Source organism: Trachurus japonicus, chromosome 24 (genome assembly GCF_045865225.1).
Source record: "Trachurus japonicus isolate A0001 chromosome 24, Traja_1.0".
In the NCBI taxonomy this organism is placed as follows: Eukaryota; Metazoa; Chordata; class Actinopteri; order Carangiformes; family Carangidae; genus Trachurus; species Trachurus japonicus.
In genome coordinates, this window is record NC_140930.1 from 5691467 (window position 1) to 5709525 (window position 18059).

General features: G+C 41.5%; 1 protein-coding gene across 2 annotated transcripts in view; it reads left to right on the forward strand.

The window, feature by feature from the left end:
• adgrg6 (adhesion G protein-coupled receptor G6) overlaps positions 1-18059 on the forward strand; it is a 103875-nt gene that overhangs the window by 68587 nt on the left and 17229 nt on the right. For both annotated transcript variants that reach the window (XM_085770121.1, XM_085770122.1), the window contains 8 exons: positions 592-701; positions 1824-1951; positions 3680-3948; positions 8077-8179; positions 9743-9893; positions 9989-10121; positions 11200-11301; positions 13953-14108. In XM_085770121.1, the coding sequence (XP_085626247.1) occupies positions 592-701; positions 1824-1951; positions 3680-3948; positions 8077-8179; positions 9743-9893; positions 9989-10121; positions 11200-11301; positions 13953-14108 (1152 nt within the window). The remainder of the gene's footprint in view (positions 1-591; positions 702-1823; positions 1952-3679; positions 3949-8076; positions 8180-9742; positions 9894-9988; positions 10122-11199; positions 11302-13952; positions 14109-18059) is intronic.

The following is an 18059-nucleotide window of genomic DNA, read 5'->3' on the forward strand; positions in this document are numbered from 1 at the left end:
CACGTCACCCTAAACATTTCAGGTTCGGTCCAGGTTCTCGGGTCTGCAGGGAGACATTCACCTTTTCAAATGAAACTATATACCCCGAGTTGTTCGGAGAGGAAAACATCCCATCTGTAAAAGCTTGGTCCAAGTCGCTCTATATCAACTAGGCCTGGTCCCGCTGGGATTCCCCCGGTCCTATTCTCACATACTTACCGCCTGTTCTTATGTTACCTTCCTTCTCGCTCGGTGTATTTGTCTGTCGTTCGGCCATGTGTACATGCAGATAAATCTCTCTGTCTCTGCTCAGCACCGAATCAAGTTCCCAGGGTTTGTTTTTTTTTTGTAACAGTGAGATAACAAATCAGAGGTGATGGATTCCCCCGTCCAAAGTGTTTCCATCCTGTATGAGCAGAATAATTCAAACATTCTTCATCAGGACAAAAATAAATGATGGTTGTGGGGCTGAAATACAAAAGTTGAGGCTGACCTATTTATGCTGCTGGAGGAAAGATACATTACACCCAGGCACCGCTGTCGTCAAAGCCCCTTTTGCATGTAGATGTGCTGTAATGTGACTGTGGTGTAATACCTGTGTCCCGCCACCAGATGGAACCGGAGGTTGGAACGACAGAGGCTGCACGGTGAACCAAAGTGAGTCCAGCAGCAACAAGACCGTCTGTGAGTGTGACCACCTCACACACTTCGGCATCCTCATGGTGAGTCTCGGTCACTGTCGGTCACATGACACCAGAAAGCTGCCGGTGCGTTCAATGAAAACTAATGATTTGCAGTTCCTTTTACACACGTATCACACTAGAAAACATGAGTTCAGAGGAAATAAACTTTATTCGTAGAGCCCGTTTCTAACCTGGTTTTAAAGTGGAAACATTTAAGGAACTCTAATTGCTAAATGTGAGTTTTAGCAGCTTCTTAAACTTTGTCTACTTCTTGGCCGTGCTCTTTTCAAATAACAAGCAGCTCCCATCCAACATTCCCAGGTTGTCGACTGTCCAAGGAGCGGAAATTGAATTGGTCGCCTCTTATGAATACTTAGGCATATTGATTGATGACAACCTGACTTCAAAGCCCCATATTGATGATCTTGTTTCTAAGATGAAACTTAAATTAGGTTTCTTCTTTAGAAATAAATATTGTCTTTCACTTCAGGTAAGGGAACGGTTCATCTCAGTGACCTTTTTACCTTTACTGGATTATGAGAATCTGCTTTTTATGAATGCTCCTGTCCTGTCCAGTCTCTAGAGAAATTGGACACAGTTTATCACTTCTCTTTGTGGCTCATCACTGGAAATGATCACCGTGTACAGTACTCTTTATCTGTTCCCAGGTTCTCCCACTGGATGACCTTTATATATAAATCTATACTTGGGCTTCTCCCCCCATATTTGTGCCTGTACATGTGTAGAACCTGCAACCGTTACAGCCTGACATCCCAGAACATCACACAGATGCAAGGCCCAATAGTCAGGACTGAGTTGGGAAAAATGTCTTGAACGACTTGGAGAAGGATTCAGATCAGTTTTGAAGGATTGAGAAAGGAGATCTACTGTATCGCCTATTGTTGTAGTTTGTAGATTTCTATGTTGTTTGTATAATTCTATGTGGAGTTGTGTGTGCGCTGCTTTCAGGTCGCTCTTGTAAAAGAGGTTTTTAAATCTTAATGAGTTTTACCTAGTTAAATAATGGATAGATAAAATAATAAAAATTGGACTGGTCACTTTTGCTTCTTGTTCTTTTTCCCTTTCTTTGATGCTCAGATTGACTTTGACATTAATGTTTCCTGCTCGGGCGTCTCTTTGTCTCTTTGTCTCTGCCTCTAGGACATTTCTGGATACACGTCTCAGATCGATGCAAAGAACAACCGGATCCTGACCTTCATCACCTACATCGGCTGCGGCATCTCCGCCATCTTCTCTGCTGCCACGCTGCTCACCTACATCGCCTTCGAGTGAGTCTGGTTACAAGTCAAATAACCTTTTAGGTCCAAATAACTTCGTGCATTTTGGGACGAGAGAAGAAATAGTTAGAAAATGTGAAAATTTAAGTCGACTTGCCTTAAAGTTGCACAAATGGAAACTGGAAACCAATGAAAGCGATTCTTTAACACTTGTCATCAGTTTGGTCTCAGAGCGTCTCCAAACATCCAGGAATAAAAAGTATGATCAAGTAAGAAAATACTAAATCCCTCTATTTCAGTTTATTGTTTGGACTTAAAACTGTCAAATTCAAGAGGGTTGTTTCTAAAAAAAATGTCTGAATTAGCCCTGACAAAGAAAAGTAATGTTTGAAATAGTTAAGTATAAACTCCTCAAATATTCAAATAAAAAGTATTTGTGAGGATGAAACATTGGAGATTTGACCTTTGACCTCTAGGAATCTTCAGTGATGTTCAACAAATAACCATAGTGATGTCAGTGCTGTGTTTAAAGCTTGTTTGTTCCTACTGACAAGACGCTCAGCTTCCCATGGGGGCTTGTAAAAGAATGGCATTGGGTTGTTGCCACGGCAGCAGAAGCTGATGAAAGAGGGTTTATAAGGGACTAAAGGTACATTTGTTACAATCATTTTATCTCCGGTCTTTAGCTAAACACAATCATTTAACTCATCTGTATACAGTGGTGGACAGTAATGGAGTAAATTTACTTGAGTACTGTACTTAAGTACATATCCAGAGGATTTGTACTTTCCTTAAGTATTAGATTTCTTTGGTACTTATTACTCTTACTTTAACACATTTCCAAGACAAATATTTTTACTTTTACTCAAGTTTTTTTTTTTCTAAAATACTATTGGACACAAGCTGTGTTTGTCAAAGAAGGAAACCCTAACCCATGGTTTCAAATAGTTCATTCTCAGAAACAAGAGTTAAAAGGTCCTTAAATTAATTTAGAAAAAATTATAGTAATTCATTGACTCTTACTCTTATTTTTACTTAAAGTAAATTTAAAAGCATGTACTTTTGGATACTTAAGTACCTTTAAAAGCAAGTACTTTTTTACTCTTACTGAAGTAACATGTCGACTGAGCTACTTTTACTTGTAACGGAGTCAATTTTGACCAGTAGTATTTGTACGGTGGCACAGTGGTTAGCACTGTTGCCTCACAGCAAGAAGGTCCTGGGTTCGAATCCCCGGCCGCCCAGGTCCTTTCTGTGTGGAGTTTGCATGTTCTCCCCGTGTCTGCGTGGGTTTCCTCCGGGTGCTCCGGTTTCCCCCACCACTAAAAACATGGCGGCTAGCCTGATCCTCCAGTCAGTGCCCCTGACCAAAGGCACTGGCTCATAATCTGGAGTTGGTCCCCGGGCGCTGCACCACGGCTGCCCACTGCTCCTCAGGGATGGGTTAAGTGCAGAGAAAGAATTTCACTGTACTAGCTGTATATGTGCAAATAAAGTACCTTTACCTTTACCTTTACTCTTACTCAAGTACTGGGGTTGAGTACTCTGTCCATCTCTGTCTGTATATGTATGTTTAATAGCTATATTTTAACTTCCCTCTCTAAGCTCCTGATGAAGCCTTCAGCTCTGAGCTCCACTGCCCTCAGGTCGCCGTGCTGCAGCCTGGGTGGCGTTGGTCGGTTGGTTGGTGGATGTGACCGCAGTCAACAACATCAGATTTCAACCACTGACCACATCCTTTCTCTCTTTCTCTCTCTCTCATTCATTTCATAATGGCAGGAAGCTTCGCCGTGACTACCCGTCTAAGATCCTGATGAACCTCAGCGCCTCGTTGCTCTTCCTGAACATGGTCTTCCTGTTGGACGGCTGGCTGGCCACTCTGGAGGCCGACTGGGTGTGTCTGTCCGTGGCCGTGCTGCTGCACTACTTCCTGCTCACCTCCTTCACCTGGATGGGGCTGGAGTCCATCCACATGTACATCGCCCTGGTCAAGGTCTTCAACACCTACATCCGCAGATACATCCTCAAGTTCTGCATCGTCGGATGGGGTGAGGGGTTTCAACTCAGTAATCTACTCTAATCTAATCCAATCCAATCTAATCTGATTTTATCTAATGCTGAGGTTGTTTCTGCCATTATGAAAAAAAAAACATTTTATCTACCGTAATTTCCGGACTATAAGCCGCTACTTTTTTCACACGCTTTGAACCCTGCGGCCTATACAACAATGCGGATAATTTATAGATTTTTACTGGCAAACGGGCTCCGGGGGGCACTCTAGCAGGAAGCGCAAGTGAGACAGACGTGGGGAAAGATTATGCGCCGAAGAAGACACTACTTTTGAGTGTTGGTGCAGTGTTTTATCAGAGACGCTCTAACCAGGCATGTTACTGTCTGTTGGTGCCGTGTTGGTGCCGTTCAGGCACAGTTTGAAAAAAAAAAAAAAAAAAGCAAGCGAAACTAAGCAGGATTTCTCCCGTGGCTGTGCTATATTTTTTAGACAGACTGTGGAGGAGACACGCACATCAGGCAGGCCCGGTTGGGATGGGTGCTGGATAAAAAGGAAGAGATACTAGAAAATTTTTTTTTTTAAATGTAAAAAATGTAAAAAAAAATCTGCACACCATGATGGTGTGCAGATTTTTTACATTTTTCTAGTATGCTACATTTTTTGCCTTAATTAAAAAGCTCTGGAGTAATTGTGATCGTTAACTACATGACTTGTGACTTGTTACGAGTGACAACGGAGGCTCTCTGTCTTCACCTGGCGTCTCACGGCTGAAAACCAACCTTGTAACATCAGTGTAGTAGCCTACCTGGCCGCTGCCCCGGTGTCCCAGCTCTCGTCTCTGCACAAACACACGCCGTAACATCATATATGTTATGTAACGTTATCCACTGCTCCATTTATTTATTTTTCGCCGGCTTCGTTGTAAACAAATGCACATGGCTGAGAGGAGCGTATCCAAAACAGCGGAAAAGCGAGCGGACTTGCATTGTTCCCCACATCTTCTGTGCACTGTCTTTCTGTGTAAATATCTCATGTTACAACATGAAAAACCTGCGGCTTATATTCAAGTGTGGCCTATATATGTACAAAATCTATTTTCTTTTCAAATTTAGCTGGTGCGGCTTATATTCAGTAGAGTGCCTAGAGAGAGAGAGTGGCGACAACGGAAGTTCAAAATGCTGGCCGATCACGTGGTCCATGTAGCCTCAGAAAGTTCCCGGAAGTGCTTGGCGGGCAATTGAAAGCAATAGGAAAACCCCGATAATTGCTAAATAACGGTCAATAAATGCTTTGTTTTGCGGTATTTATATGCTTGTGTTAATTACTTTTAACTCTGTTAAGTTTACTAAACCTGTACAGTCATCGACAGCAATAAAATCGTAGCATTTTCTCTGTTTTTATCAAACTTTCAGACTTGAATGAGGCAAACTGACAGGTCACTCACATGTCTGGACTCAGTTCTGCATAATGATGACAACCGTGTTCAAATAGGAAATCCATGCAAATGCTAAAATTTGATTTGAATTCATTGTAAATACACGTAATTCTATCACTATTTGTTAACTATTCTTCTTATTAGGCTATGCTTGTGTTGCTTTGAACTCTGTTAACTTTACTAAACCCGTACAGTTGTTGATAGCAATAAAACTGTAATATTTCCTCTTTTTTTTTTTACTTTCAGACTTGGTTGAGGCAGAGTAACAAGTGACTATGATTTGACAATTGACTACACAACAGCATTATGATGATAACTCTAATAGAAAATCCATGGCAAATAAATTAAAGTTTAATTTTAATTCATTGCAAATATATGGAATTTTATCACTATTTGTTAACTGTATACTTATCCCAAACTTACTGTACTCAGTGATGCATAATAAAACACAGAGTCATGTTTTACCCAGTGCACTTAATATCACAATAAATTCCTTAAAAACAGATCTACAGAAGTCAAACAGATCAGCATGTCAAGCTGTTTGCGTCCTTTCCGCTGTGTTGTCCTTGAATATAGTCTTCACCATGGTATGCTGTGCTGCACGGGGATGCTCCAGTCGCTTGGAGAAAGGCCTGCACATGTATGGCTTCCCCAAACACAGGGACAGGAGAAAAGCATGGCTGGCTAAAGTCAGAAGGAGCAATTTAAACACCTAGATTTCAACAACAAAAAAATATGCGAGGTAATCATATTCAAACAATTTGCTCTTTCACACACTTTCAAATACCACACCACTGGGAAGTTTAATACTTTTTTAATTAACAGAGCAGAACAGGAAAAACAATGCAAGAAGAATCACAGAATCACAGCTCCTAAAACAGTAGCAACAAGCAACAATAGCAACAATAGCAACAAGAGAGGGCAGAATCCATTGGGCTACATGTAATAAATGTCACCACCGACATGGGTAGCCCTAAGCAGGCCATGTGGAAATCCTTTGGGGTTGAATAAAACATAGGTGACACATCCAGCAACACCAGGCAGGCATTTCTTCTTCATGGCTGTTGTCCCACATCTGGTGAAACAGTTAACACATAAGAGACATGTTACATCCTTGTCATCATCACTCCTATAAGATCTTTGGTCCTCTTCAGTTCTCCTGATGTAGCTACAGCATCAATGTCTATGATTATTGATTAACTATTTTGCTCTGGCCCATACATTCTTCATTTATAAAATATATATATATATATATTTCTAGTTATAGCTGACATAGTCAAAAAGGTGATCACTCTCTGGCGAGCGAGACTATAGTAGATGCTGCTGTGCTGGGGTGCATTACATTCAACAGTGTTCCTCTCCATTAAAATACTTGAAGGCAAAATATGAGCAACAATTGTTGAGATAATGCAGTCCAACACACAATGATCTCAACAAATAACATAAAGTACAATGAACACCTCTCTGATGTCAACAAAAACTGAACATGTATAAAATTTATGAAAGCAGAATTTATGGCACAGCTGGTATACTGCACTGCATGATGTTGCACAGGTGTATCAAATAATATGACCAATAGTTTACTAATGTTTAGTATGATTACTTGAGAACATGTCATGGCTAGATGTGTATTTTAATCAGTCAGTGGTTTAAAAAATAAATTAGCAAATCAGAACATTTTCCCATGTTTGAGACAGCAGTCCAGAATGTCCTCATATCATAAACTTCACCCATCTTTCCGCAGCCTCAATGATATTAATTTTATGTTTAACTGCAATCACACTCCCTATACATTAACCTCGCTACTAGTCTGACAATTGACAGCGTTGGATTAAGTTATATTTAGAGAACAGAATTACATTTAGCAGCCTGTTGCATGTGTTGCTATCGTTAGCCAGAGTGCTAGCCTAAACTTTTATCTGTTAATATTCTCTAAATATTCAAATCTAGACGGGGATAATCCGCCAACATACTTAATTACTCATGTCGATTTAATTCAGATGCACTACTGATATGAAAATGCCATTGTTTAAACATTTTACCTTGAACAAGTGCTGCTCCGACCAGCTGCTCCATTGGAATACATTGAGCGGCGGTTAGCTTATGCTAACTTCCGGGAACTTTTGAGGGGCTCCATGCGCCGCCATTGCTGTGAAAAAACTGAACCATTGCAGTGAACGGAGGTGGCGCCACTCTCTCTCTATAGGCACTCTAATATTCAGGTGCACTTAATAGTCCGGAATTTACGGTATGTGTATTTAATCCAACCAGTCTGATGTATGTTCAGAGTTTAAACACTCTGAGATGTATTTATTCATTTACCACAGTTTTCACCAAATAAAATCTGTCAAAACCGACATGGAACAGCTCTGTTTAGGTAGCCCCGCTCTCTGGCGCCCTCCTGTGGCGGCCGTATTAACTGCACGCTCCCAGGAGAGCACGTATTATCAAATTACGTTGGTTGGTTGATTGATTGATTTTGACCAGTAGAAGTGGGTTTGTTAGGAACTGTTAGAGTTGTGTGTTATGTTCCCGCTGCCTGTGGCGTGGAGCTTTGGTCGGCGGCCAGACTTCACCAAGGCTCCTGCGCCGCTGCCAGTTTGTAAAAATGAAGTGATTTTGTTCTGATTCACATGACAGTGTCCATAAATGGTTTGGCAGCAACAAATAATCAGAAAGGACGACATGGGAATTCAGATACTGAGCTGTTGACTGTGTGATTCGTTCCAGGACTCCCTGCAGTGTTGGTGGGAATTGTTCTTGCAGTTAATAAAAACTCTTACGGGCGGTCGGAGTACGGCAGAGGATCGTCAGAAGTGGAATCCTCCAAGTTGTGAGTCTCCACAGTTTTACAATAATAAGTCAAACTCGAAGAATTTGCAGCATACTGTATATACGTTTCAATGGGAAACATATTTGTCTTAACCCAGAACAATAAACGGTCATAATACAGATGTTGTGGATTTAGGAGGGATTTAACGTGCAGTCAACACCATCACAGGATGAAATTGTATCCATCGTAATGAGAGAAACTGATTATTCTGGCCTCAGTGTACATGCATCATGATCCAGTAATGCAGCGTATTGTTACAGTAGAACGGCGCTGAGCCGCCAAGGCCAGGAATGTTTCCTCCCTCACATCCTGATCATTATCTGCATGAGCCTCAAATTGGACAAAATCTTAGATCCCAACACCATAAATATGTCCGACTTTATTTCTTACAAGGTCCAGACGTTTCCTGGGATATAAAAAATGATCGGATCCGCCCACTTTACTGGATCAGCACCAAAATGTAATGGGTTCTTCCCAGACCCACGATCCACCTCTCCACCAAGACTGGGTCGTGGGTCATCGGTTTAGTACTGTTGTGTAGCGATTTATAGCTTAATTTTTTACAACGGAGTATTAGGGCCACATTGACAAATAAAAAAATCACAAACTTCGAGAATAATGTCGTAAATTTACGACTTTATTCTTGTAATGTTATGACTTTTTTCTCGTAGGAAATGTGCGACTTTATTCTCGTAAATTTATGACTTTATTCTCGTAAATGTACGACTTTATTCTCGTAGGAAATGTACGACTTTATTCTCGTAATGTTATGACTTTTTCTTGTAGGAAATGTACGACTTTATTCTCGTAAATTTACAACTTTATTCTCGTAATGTTATGACTTTTTTCTCGTATGAAATGTACGACTTTATTCTCGTAAATGTATGACTTTATTCTCGAAGTCTGTTTTTTTTTTCTCTCTCAATGTGGCCGTAATTTTTGGTAATTTTGGTCACAAAATATCTCGTACAATTATTCAATTATCAAAACAGTTTTGGTTAATTAGTCAGACAGTGGGATGGGCTGGCTGCGCTAACTTAAATAGTTAATTCCATAAGTCAAATAACCTTTTAGGTCCAAATAACTTGAGACGAGAGGAGAGAGAGTTGTAAAATTGGAAAATTGAAGTCAACTTGCCTTAAATTGAAGTTGCATTAATGGAAACTGGAAACCAATGGAGACGGTTCTTAACATCGGTCCAGCACTTGTCGTCAGTTTGGTCTCCAAACATCCAGGAATAAAAAGTAGGATCAAGTAAGAAAATACTAAATCCCTTTATTTCAGTTTATTGTTTGGACTTAAAACTGTCAAATTCAAGAGCGTTGTTGATAAAAACGTCTGAATTAGTCCTGACAAAGAAAAGTAATCTGTTGGAAATAGTAAAGTATACACTTCTCAAATGTTCCCAAAGTATTTCTGAGGATGTAACATTGGAGACTTGACCTTTGACCTTTAGGAGCGTGTTTCTTCAGTGATGTTTCCGTAACATCGACTGATTTGAGATGAGTGGCTTTGGTTTTAATGGTGATATGTCTGTGTGTGTGTGTGTGTGTGTGTCTCCAGCTGTTGGATCCAGAACCAGATCGTCTTCTACACCACCTGTGTGGTTTACTTCTGCCTGGTGTTTCTGCTCAACGTGGCCATGTTCGTGGTGGTGATGATGCAGATCTGCGGCCGCAACGGCAAACGCAGCAACCGCACGCTGCGAGAGGAGGTGAGTCTGCAACCGCTCCTAGACAACCTCATGAGAAAATTTATGTGTGTGAGTGAATGAATTAATGACCACACTCGGGTCCCGTCCCGGTCCAGGTCCTGAGGAACCTGCGGAGCGTGGTCAGCCTCACCTTCCTGCTGGGGATGACGTGGGGCTTCGCGCTGTTCGCCTGGGGCCCCGTGGCTCTGGCCTTCATATACCTCTTCTCCATCTTCAACTCACTTCAAGGTACATAACAATAACAACGCTGCGATTGTTCCTCTGTGTCCAGCGTGGGTGATTTAAGAGACAACGGGAGGTTCCTGCAGCCTGAACAAGTGATTCAGCTCAGTGTGAAACAGACGCAGCTGCCTCTCTCTGCAGGGGCAAAACACTTAACCGAGGCTCGACAACTGCTTTTATGTTTTATTTCATTGGCAGGATTTTTTTTTTTCCTTGACAGCTTTTACACTTCAGTATTTCTTAGGGGGGGGAATTCTTGCCCGGGTGACGGTTTATCTGCTCCCGCTGTGAAGCTGGCAAACAGGAGTTCCTCTGGTTTTCAGGAGCTTCTCTTTTATTTAGCAGCAGGTTCAACACTGAGAAGGTTTCAGAATGAAATTAAGTATTGATGATATTTAGGAGGAGATGATATGTACGTAGGGTTGCAAAGGGGCGGAAAATTTCCAGAAACTTTCCATGGGAATTTAAGGTGGGGAATTTTGGAAATATTCCAAATTGGAAATTTTCCATGGGACTTTATGGGAATTTATGGGAATTATTGGGAATTCATGGGAATTAACTGGAAACTGGGGGTAATTTAAACAAACTGTATCATATCCAAACATAAATGTAAATATTTTGTTTTGTCATAAGCAGACATCCATGCAAAATAATACAATTTAAAAAAACATGACATTTCAACAGATTTATTTCTGAGTAGAACTTTATCAAGTTTCAATTCTTGTATGAACAATCAATTATTTTACTCAACAACAAAAACATGAATGTTGAGTAAAATATTACTACCCCCCCCCAAATAAAAAAAGTAAGCAGTGTGCTGTGTGCATGTGATCGAGGAATAGCATAGATATTGCATTAAATCTGGTTGTTTTAGCCAAGATTATGCTACAGTATGTTTTCCCCAACTATATTTAAGTTCCCTGTTAAGGGCCAACCTTCAATTTCGGATTTATTCCCATTTATTCCCATATATTACCGTTAATCCCCATGGAAAGTTTCCAACTTTGAAAATTCCCGGAATTTTGCAACCCTATATGCACGTAACCATGGATACTTGACCATCTCACCATCCATCTCTCTCCAGGTCTCTTCATTTTCATCTTCCACTGCGCCTTGAAAGAAAACGTCCAGAAGCAGTGGAGGAGATACCTCTGCTGCGGCCGGTTCAAGCTGTCAGACAACTCAGGTATCTGTCCACTGTCCACCATCCCTCTGTTTGTTGTTGTTGTTTGTCTCTTGTCTCTTGAGGGTTCACAACAGGACAATGAAGCTAATTCACGTCTCTCCACAGGGGTCCAGTCAAATCTTTGTGCTGGACTCCTGCCAGATTCCCACAGAAGGAGAAAAAAAAAGGAAAAGGGCATTTTATTAAAATATAAAACCTAAGTCTTCGGCTTTGCAGCTAATAAAAAAAAGATAAAAACCGAGTCATGTCCGGAAGACCAGGAGGTCCTCCAGGTGGACTTAGTCTGTGGACGTCCTGTACTGCTGCCATTTCATTTGTAGGGTGGTGGATGAGTCTGTGCAGCTCCGTTAAAGTATTTGACTGTTTTCATACCAAAGATTCCGAGTTAATTGTTGTGTGAAACCCTGTGAAATGGTATTTAGCCTCAGAATTCCTCCTTTAGACCGGGATCAGAAGAGGAAAACACAAAGTCCATGTGCGTGCTTTCATTGATGCAGAGTTTTACTGAAGCTGATAAATGTGGCATCAAAGAACCAGTGGCCAATTCATTTATTTATGAAATATCTTTATTCTAATCTATGGACGGCAGTGTTGGTCCATCAGTCTGTCCAGCTGCTCCAGATGTTTCATAGATTCACAGACATTCATGGTTCCCGCAGGATGAATCGTTCTTATTGCACTGACACCATCGTCCATCAGTCATATCAATAACTCGGCATTAGAGTTGAGTTCAGACATCTATGTTCCCTCTGGATGAACTGATACAAGAAAATGACAATTCCCATCAGCCCCAGCTGCTCTTTGACTTTCAGAATCAGACTCAGGATGATTATAAGATACTTCATTGATCCCCAGCGAGGAATTAGGTACATTAACAGTTAATATCTCAGAAAAGAATAGAAAATATATGGTGGATAAAGAAAAAAATACATACAAATAAACAAAGTAGCTTATAGCTACGATCTGGTGTATTTACAACAGGTTATTTTGCATGTTCATGAATATGCAGAGTCTCATTACTGATAGACAAATAAATGAAAAATAAGTACCGTAGATGACCAAATAATCGCCCGCGTGCAAATACGCGCCTGTGCTCTAATAGCCGCCGGGGTCCGACCTCATTTGGCATAATAAACGCCGGTTCAAATAAACGCCCGGGCGATTAAGTGTTTACCATAGTCTTGCACAGAAAACAAAAGGTTTTTTTTAACAGCGCTTCACCGGCTCTCACCTCTGTCAGTTAGCCCCTCCTCTCGCTCTCTCTCTCTCGCATGCAGGCGCACACACACACACAGACACACAAACACAGGCGCGCTAGACTGAGGGATATAGGGATATAGATAAATGCGCTAATGTACAGTGTTGAAATTACCGCGATCGACCCCCCCTTCCGTTATCATTCATAACACTGCTCTGATCAGCTCCCTGTGTCGCGGTTACACAGACAAACTGTCTTTTTATTTGTTGTCTGATGTCAATAAAGATGCGTCGGGGAAAAAAGTTTTGTTCCAGTGTTCTTATGGTGACCTCTTCCTTCTTTGCATGATGGTTTGGTGCTGCTCATTGCAAAAATAAATTGTAGCCTGTTGCAAATACGCGCCTGGTTCTTATAAACGCCTGGACTCCAAGTCGATTTAGCATATTAAACGCCCGGGCTAATAAATGGTCATCTACGGTAGATATATCAGCCAGTTGGCAAATGTTAGCTTAAATGCTAAAGTAAGAAAACGTACATTACATCTGCTGAACGTCAGCGTCATGGCATGTTAGCATATAGCTAACAACCACTGTATCTAAATACAGTCTCACAGAGCTGTTAGCATGGCTGCAGATTCAGATCAACGTTCTTAAAGGGATAGTTCAACATTTTGGCAAATTCTCTTTACCTTTAATTATTGTTGCATGTTGTTTTGAGATCGGCGGGGCAGAGACGTGAGCTGCTCAGTGAACACAATGGAGGTGAACGGTACAGGTCCCCTGTCCCTCATCAAACTCATCAAATAGCCTACACAATCCAACAACTCCACAACGCTCTGGTGGACAAGTTGTGACCTGCACATTCACCACACTATGAAATAATCATGTTTTTTTTTTTTTTTTTTAGTTTAAGTTTTTATTTGTCCCCATGGGGAAATTTGTTTTCACAGACTGCACAATGAGAGACAATACATCACAAGACAGACACTTGTACTTGTACTGCTAATTTGCCAAAATGTTGAAACCTTTAAATGCTAATGTTTAGTTTCTTGCTATAAGGTTGCACAACGGTAATGAAGCAGCACGATTTCCAGAATAATTTTAGCTGCCACATCCAAAAGAATACAATCGTCTGATTCACGATGTAAACTAACACAAAAGTCCTGAACCTGCAGCATCTGCACACGTGCATATTTCTCAGAGACATCAGGTTGCAGACACCAGCAGCAAAATAAATGGATGCACATCTGGTGTGTGTTACTGATGACTGTTATAATTATCCATAACAACATCCCATGGTGAGGAGGCAGGAAAGCAGGAAGAGAGGAGGGAGGGGAGACGACTGGAGGAAAGTCAGAGAAATATTAGGCCGAGGGTGGAATGACAGAATGACAAGTGATGGATCAGACCGGGAGGGAACTGATCGATTATCGTGTTTGTTTGTCTCGGTGCAGACTGGAGTAAGACGGCCACCAACAACACCAAGAAGGTGAGCTCAGACAACCTGGGCAAGTCTCTGTCGTCCAGCTCCTTCGGCTCCAGCACGGCCAACTGGACGTCCAAAGCTAAAGCTACACTCAACCCCTTCACCAAGAGACACAGCAACACAGGTGAGACACACACACACAGGAAGTAATCCTTTAAAAAGACTAATCTGAGTGAAATGGAGAAAACATCAAGAGATTACAAAAAAAAACATCCAGTGTGGGAAATCTGATTAATCTTAAAAGAAAAACATGGAGCTTGATTTATAGCGGAGGTGTTCCCCGCAGCAGCAGGTCCCACCTCGTTCGGGCTGCTCCTCTCACATTCATTTCTCTCTGAGAAAACATGGCAGCACATGGTCTTTAAGCTTCATTATCGCTGTAATAATACATCCTCCTCACAGAAAACCTCGCTCTGGTTCGACCTTGAGCAGATAAATCACAGAGTTTCTGCGGTCGGCCTCCAGCGAGATTAGAAACTTTAAAACGTAGATTTCAAAAACAGAGAAAAAGAATTTAAAAAACCCCTCTGGTGTGTAATAATCAAGATTAAATGCAGACTCAATGTGTTGTATCCTGAAACAAACGCATCAATGACAGCGAGAGACTTATATTTTGTTTTCGTACAGTAGTGATAACACCGAGACGTTAATAGGCCTCTAACCTAAATTTAATCCAGGTAAACGGACTCAGCTGTACTCTCAATGTAAATCGCAATAAATAGATACCTACATAAAAGTCATACAGAGCCTTTACGTTATGGTTAAGCTGCACTCTGCAATGAATTAACTTTATTACTTATATAAAACATCCCAGAGCTGAGCTGAACGGCTGCAGCTGAGAGTGAAATGCAAACTCTGGCTGCACTATGGGAGGACGTATCGTGTTTTTTTTTTTTTTTAATAGATTTAACAAGTTCTATAAACTTAACAAGATCTCTGGTTTCTTATTGGCCTGAGAAATGTAAGCACTCTCTGATTCGCCCCCCCTCCTCAACAGGAACTTTGGGCTGATCCATTAATCTGCCTACAGTACATTTCCTCAATAGATGAACCGGTGAACTGTGAAAACGTCTCGGAGCCAAAGGTTCTATCTAAATGTTGAATGTCAATGTTTTGTCTGGCCCCTGCTCGGAAATACAAAAGGCTGCATTTTTACCATAATGTAAGACCAGGGAAAACATTAGACGCTGCCCAGGAGAGGAGGAGGAGGGGGAACTTTAGGCATTTTAGCCCCAAAAAGTTATGAAAATAGTTGTTAAATAACAGACTGAACGTTGCAGCTGTAAAGTTAAAGTGTTGCAATGTAACACAAATGTTATTGCAACACCGAAGTAATTCAGACATTCAGAATCTCACCATAATCTTCTCTGCATCTTCTAACAGACAATCTATTTTTTCTAAACTTGGTGATGGTGAATGTTTGTTAAAGTTTGGTTGAAAAACTAGAGTCAAACTACCTACCTCTGCTCAAAGGCCCCTTACTTTACTCTTTCCCAGTGTTGGTCATTAATATGATGTATTTGTAGTTTAAAGAATCAAAACCCACCTCAGTGTAGTTTCATGTCTCTGCTTAAATCAGTGGAGCCAGTCGGAAAGAGTGGGTTCAGAGCCTCCCTTCGCTTGTGCTTGACTGCTTTGTTGTGACATCACAAAGTGACAGGAAGTCCTGACGGCTGGCTTTAAAGGGATACGCCAACTTTTTTTTCGTGTCTTGCCTCACTCCCGAGTCCATGACCAGCAGATAGACACCATCCTTTTGACTGTGCGTGCAGTAACAAGGGAGATAGAGCCGCATCGCCCATAATTAGCTTAGCTCAAACACTGGAAGTGTATAGCTAGTGTTAGCCTGCCTCCACCTAAAGTCATCAGAGACACTCTTCAGCAACTCTAAACCGACCGATCTTCGTCTCAGAGCTGACAAAACTCTCCGGTGGTCAAATGCCGCTAACGGGACGAGATCGGTCAAAACGGAGGGTTCAAGCAATGACGGTTGATTTTGGTTCAAGCTAGCTACATCGAGGGTAGGTTAGCTTCCTATTTCAAAGTAAAAGCACGAATTCTATCGTCATGGTTTTCTGTATGTAAAAGGCAACTGATGTTTTATTTTGTGAAAGTAACCAGAAGTGCGTTGGTCACAACGGCTAGCTTGAGTAGCGCCGAATTCGTCCGAACAAAATTGTAAACAGCTGGTGTTTAGACAAATTAATGACACACTGCTGATCTAAACGGCTACTTTCTCACCTAAAAATGTTTGAAATGTCGATAAAGTGATATATTTACAGAGTTCAGAGCTAAAATGAAATCAGCTTCTGACTGCTGATTTCGGCTTGGGTATGACACAATGAGTCTGCATGTAAACATGATTATTGTATTTCCTGTGATGAGGTTTGTGTGTGTTGCTCTGGAGGCTGAGTGTTTATTGATGTATCTACCTCTGTGTCTGGTGTGTAGAAACCTCTTCCCAACAATAGCAGGAGTGGACGAATCGACGGAGGTAAAGCTAAAGCTGGTTTGTTGATTGACTCCCCGCTTCCAGCATCGTGTGATCCGCTCCGTGTTTCCCAAAACGCCTGTGGACAAAGTGGATGGGGGTGTTAGGATTTGAACATTTGATGCTTTCAATTTCGATTGGACAAAAAAAAAAAAAAAAGAAAAAGAAAAGGAAAAAAAAAAAAAGAAAACCTTTCAATACTTTGCGTATAGCAGACGTTTTGGGAAAGCAGCCACTGTGTGTTGTGATTGGCCGGTCACTGTGACGTCGTACACATTCACGCCATCTTGTTCCCAGCCTGAGACACACCAAGTGGGAGGAGGTTGCACAACTGCACCCACCCAGAGTGCCCCAGGGTGTGGAAAACAAGCACACCCCACCAGGCTGCATCCAAGCTAACATCTGCCTCACTTAACTGTGATTTGTCTAGAGTGTTAATATGAGCCGAGTAACAACAGGCTAGCGCTGCGGCTCTCCTTACAGCCAGCCACTCATGTAATCATTTGGGTTCCTCTTTACAATGAACACCAAATGTGGAGGACGATGTTGGCATGACGTCAGACATTGTGTTCAGGGTCCAAATATTACACGATGTAATAAACTCCCAATGAGACTAACTCAACACCCCTCACTCTATCTGGTTGTAGTTAGATGTAACATCTGTTCTCCAAACTACAGAAACAACATCCAGCTCTTTTTGAAACGTTGATTCCTTTAAAGGACTTTTAGTGCTTTGTGTTTAGTGCTCACGAGAATATAACTCTTACACACAGACGAGTACAAAACCAGTTCAAGCTTGAAGACGCCCCTACAGTATTTCTCCACTTTTTACAACTATGAATTGTAAACTGCCATAATCAGATGTTCACAAACAACCAAGTCCTGCAAGTGTTGGATGGTGGGACCAGTGAGAGAAGGTGACATCACAAAGTGACAGGAAGTCCTGACGGCTGGTTTTAAGGCTCAGTTTCTGAATACAGGCTGTGTGCATTTCTCTGTGGACTGAGGCTTTGATACTTTCATAGTATTAATATAGAACCTAGAGCTGCTTTATAATCACACTACACATAGACATCTACCTTTATACTATATGGAGCTTTAAAGGGGAATTGCCGTTTTTTACAATCTGGACCTTATTTCTAGCATAAAATATGATAATTTCCTCACCCAGATAACTTTGGTGTCATTACAAGTCGTTCCGACGAAATTAGCTCCAGCCGAGAGCTGCGTATATCCGTATAATGTGAGTCTGCAGGGCAGCTGAATGCAGCCTCTAAATAACACATTATCTGCAGAGAAACTCATTCATTTCACCATTTCATTTTGTTATGATATACTAGTGCTATTCCCCTCTGAGTCCGGAGTCTGTAGGTTGACCTACTAACTCTGACCTGGATGATGTCATCTCTGAACGTGGCTTGTTGCTAACGCTAATGCTACGGTTCGTTTCTGCGTGTTTCCGACTTGTCCGACAAAATGAGCAGCTGGATGAAGTTCAGCTTCCACAGGCTTCCTCTCCTCAACCTGGACTCACTAAAGCTCCGGCTAGTTGAGATAAAAATGGACCCAAATGCCGAAGCAGAA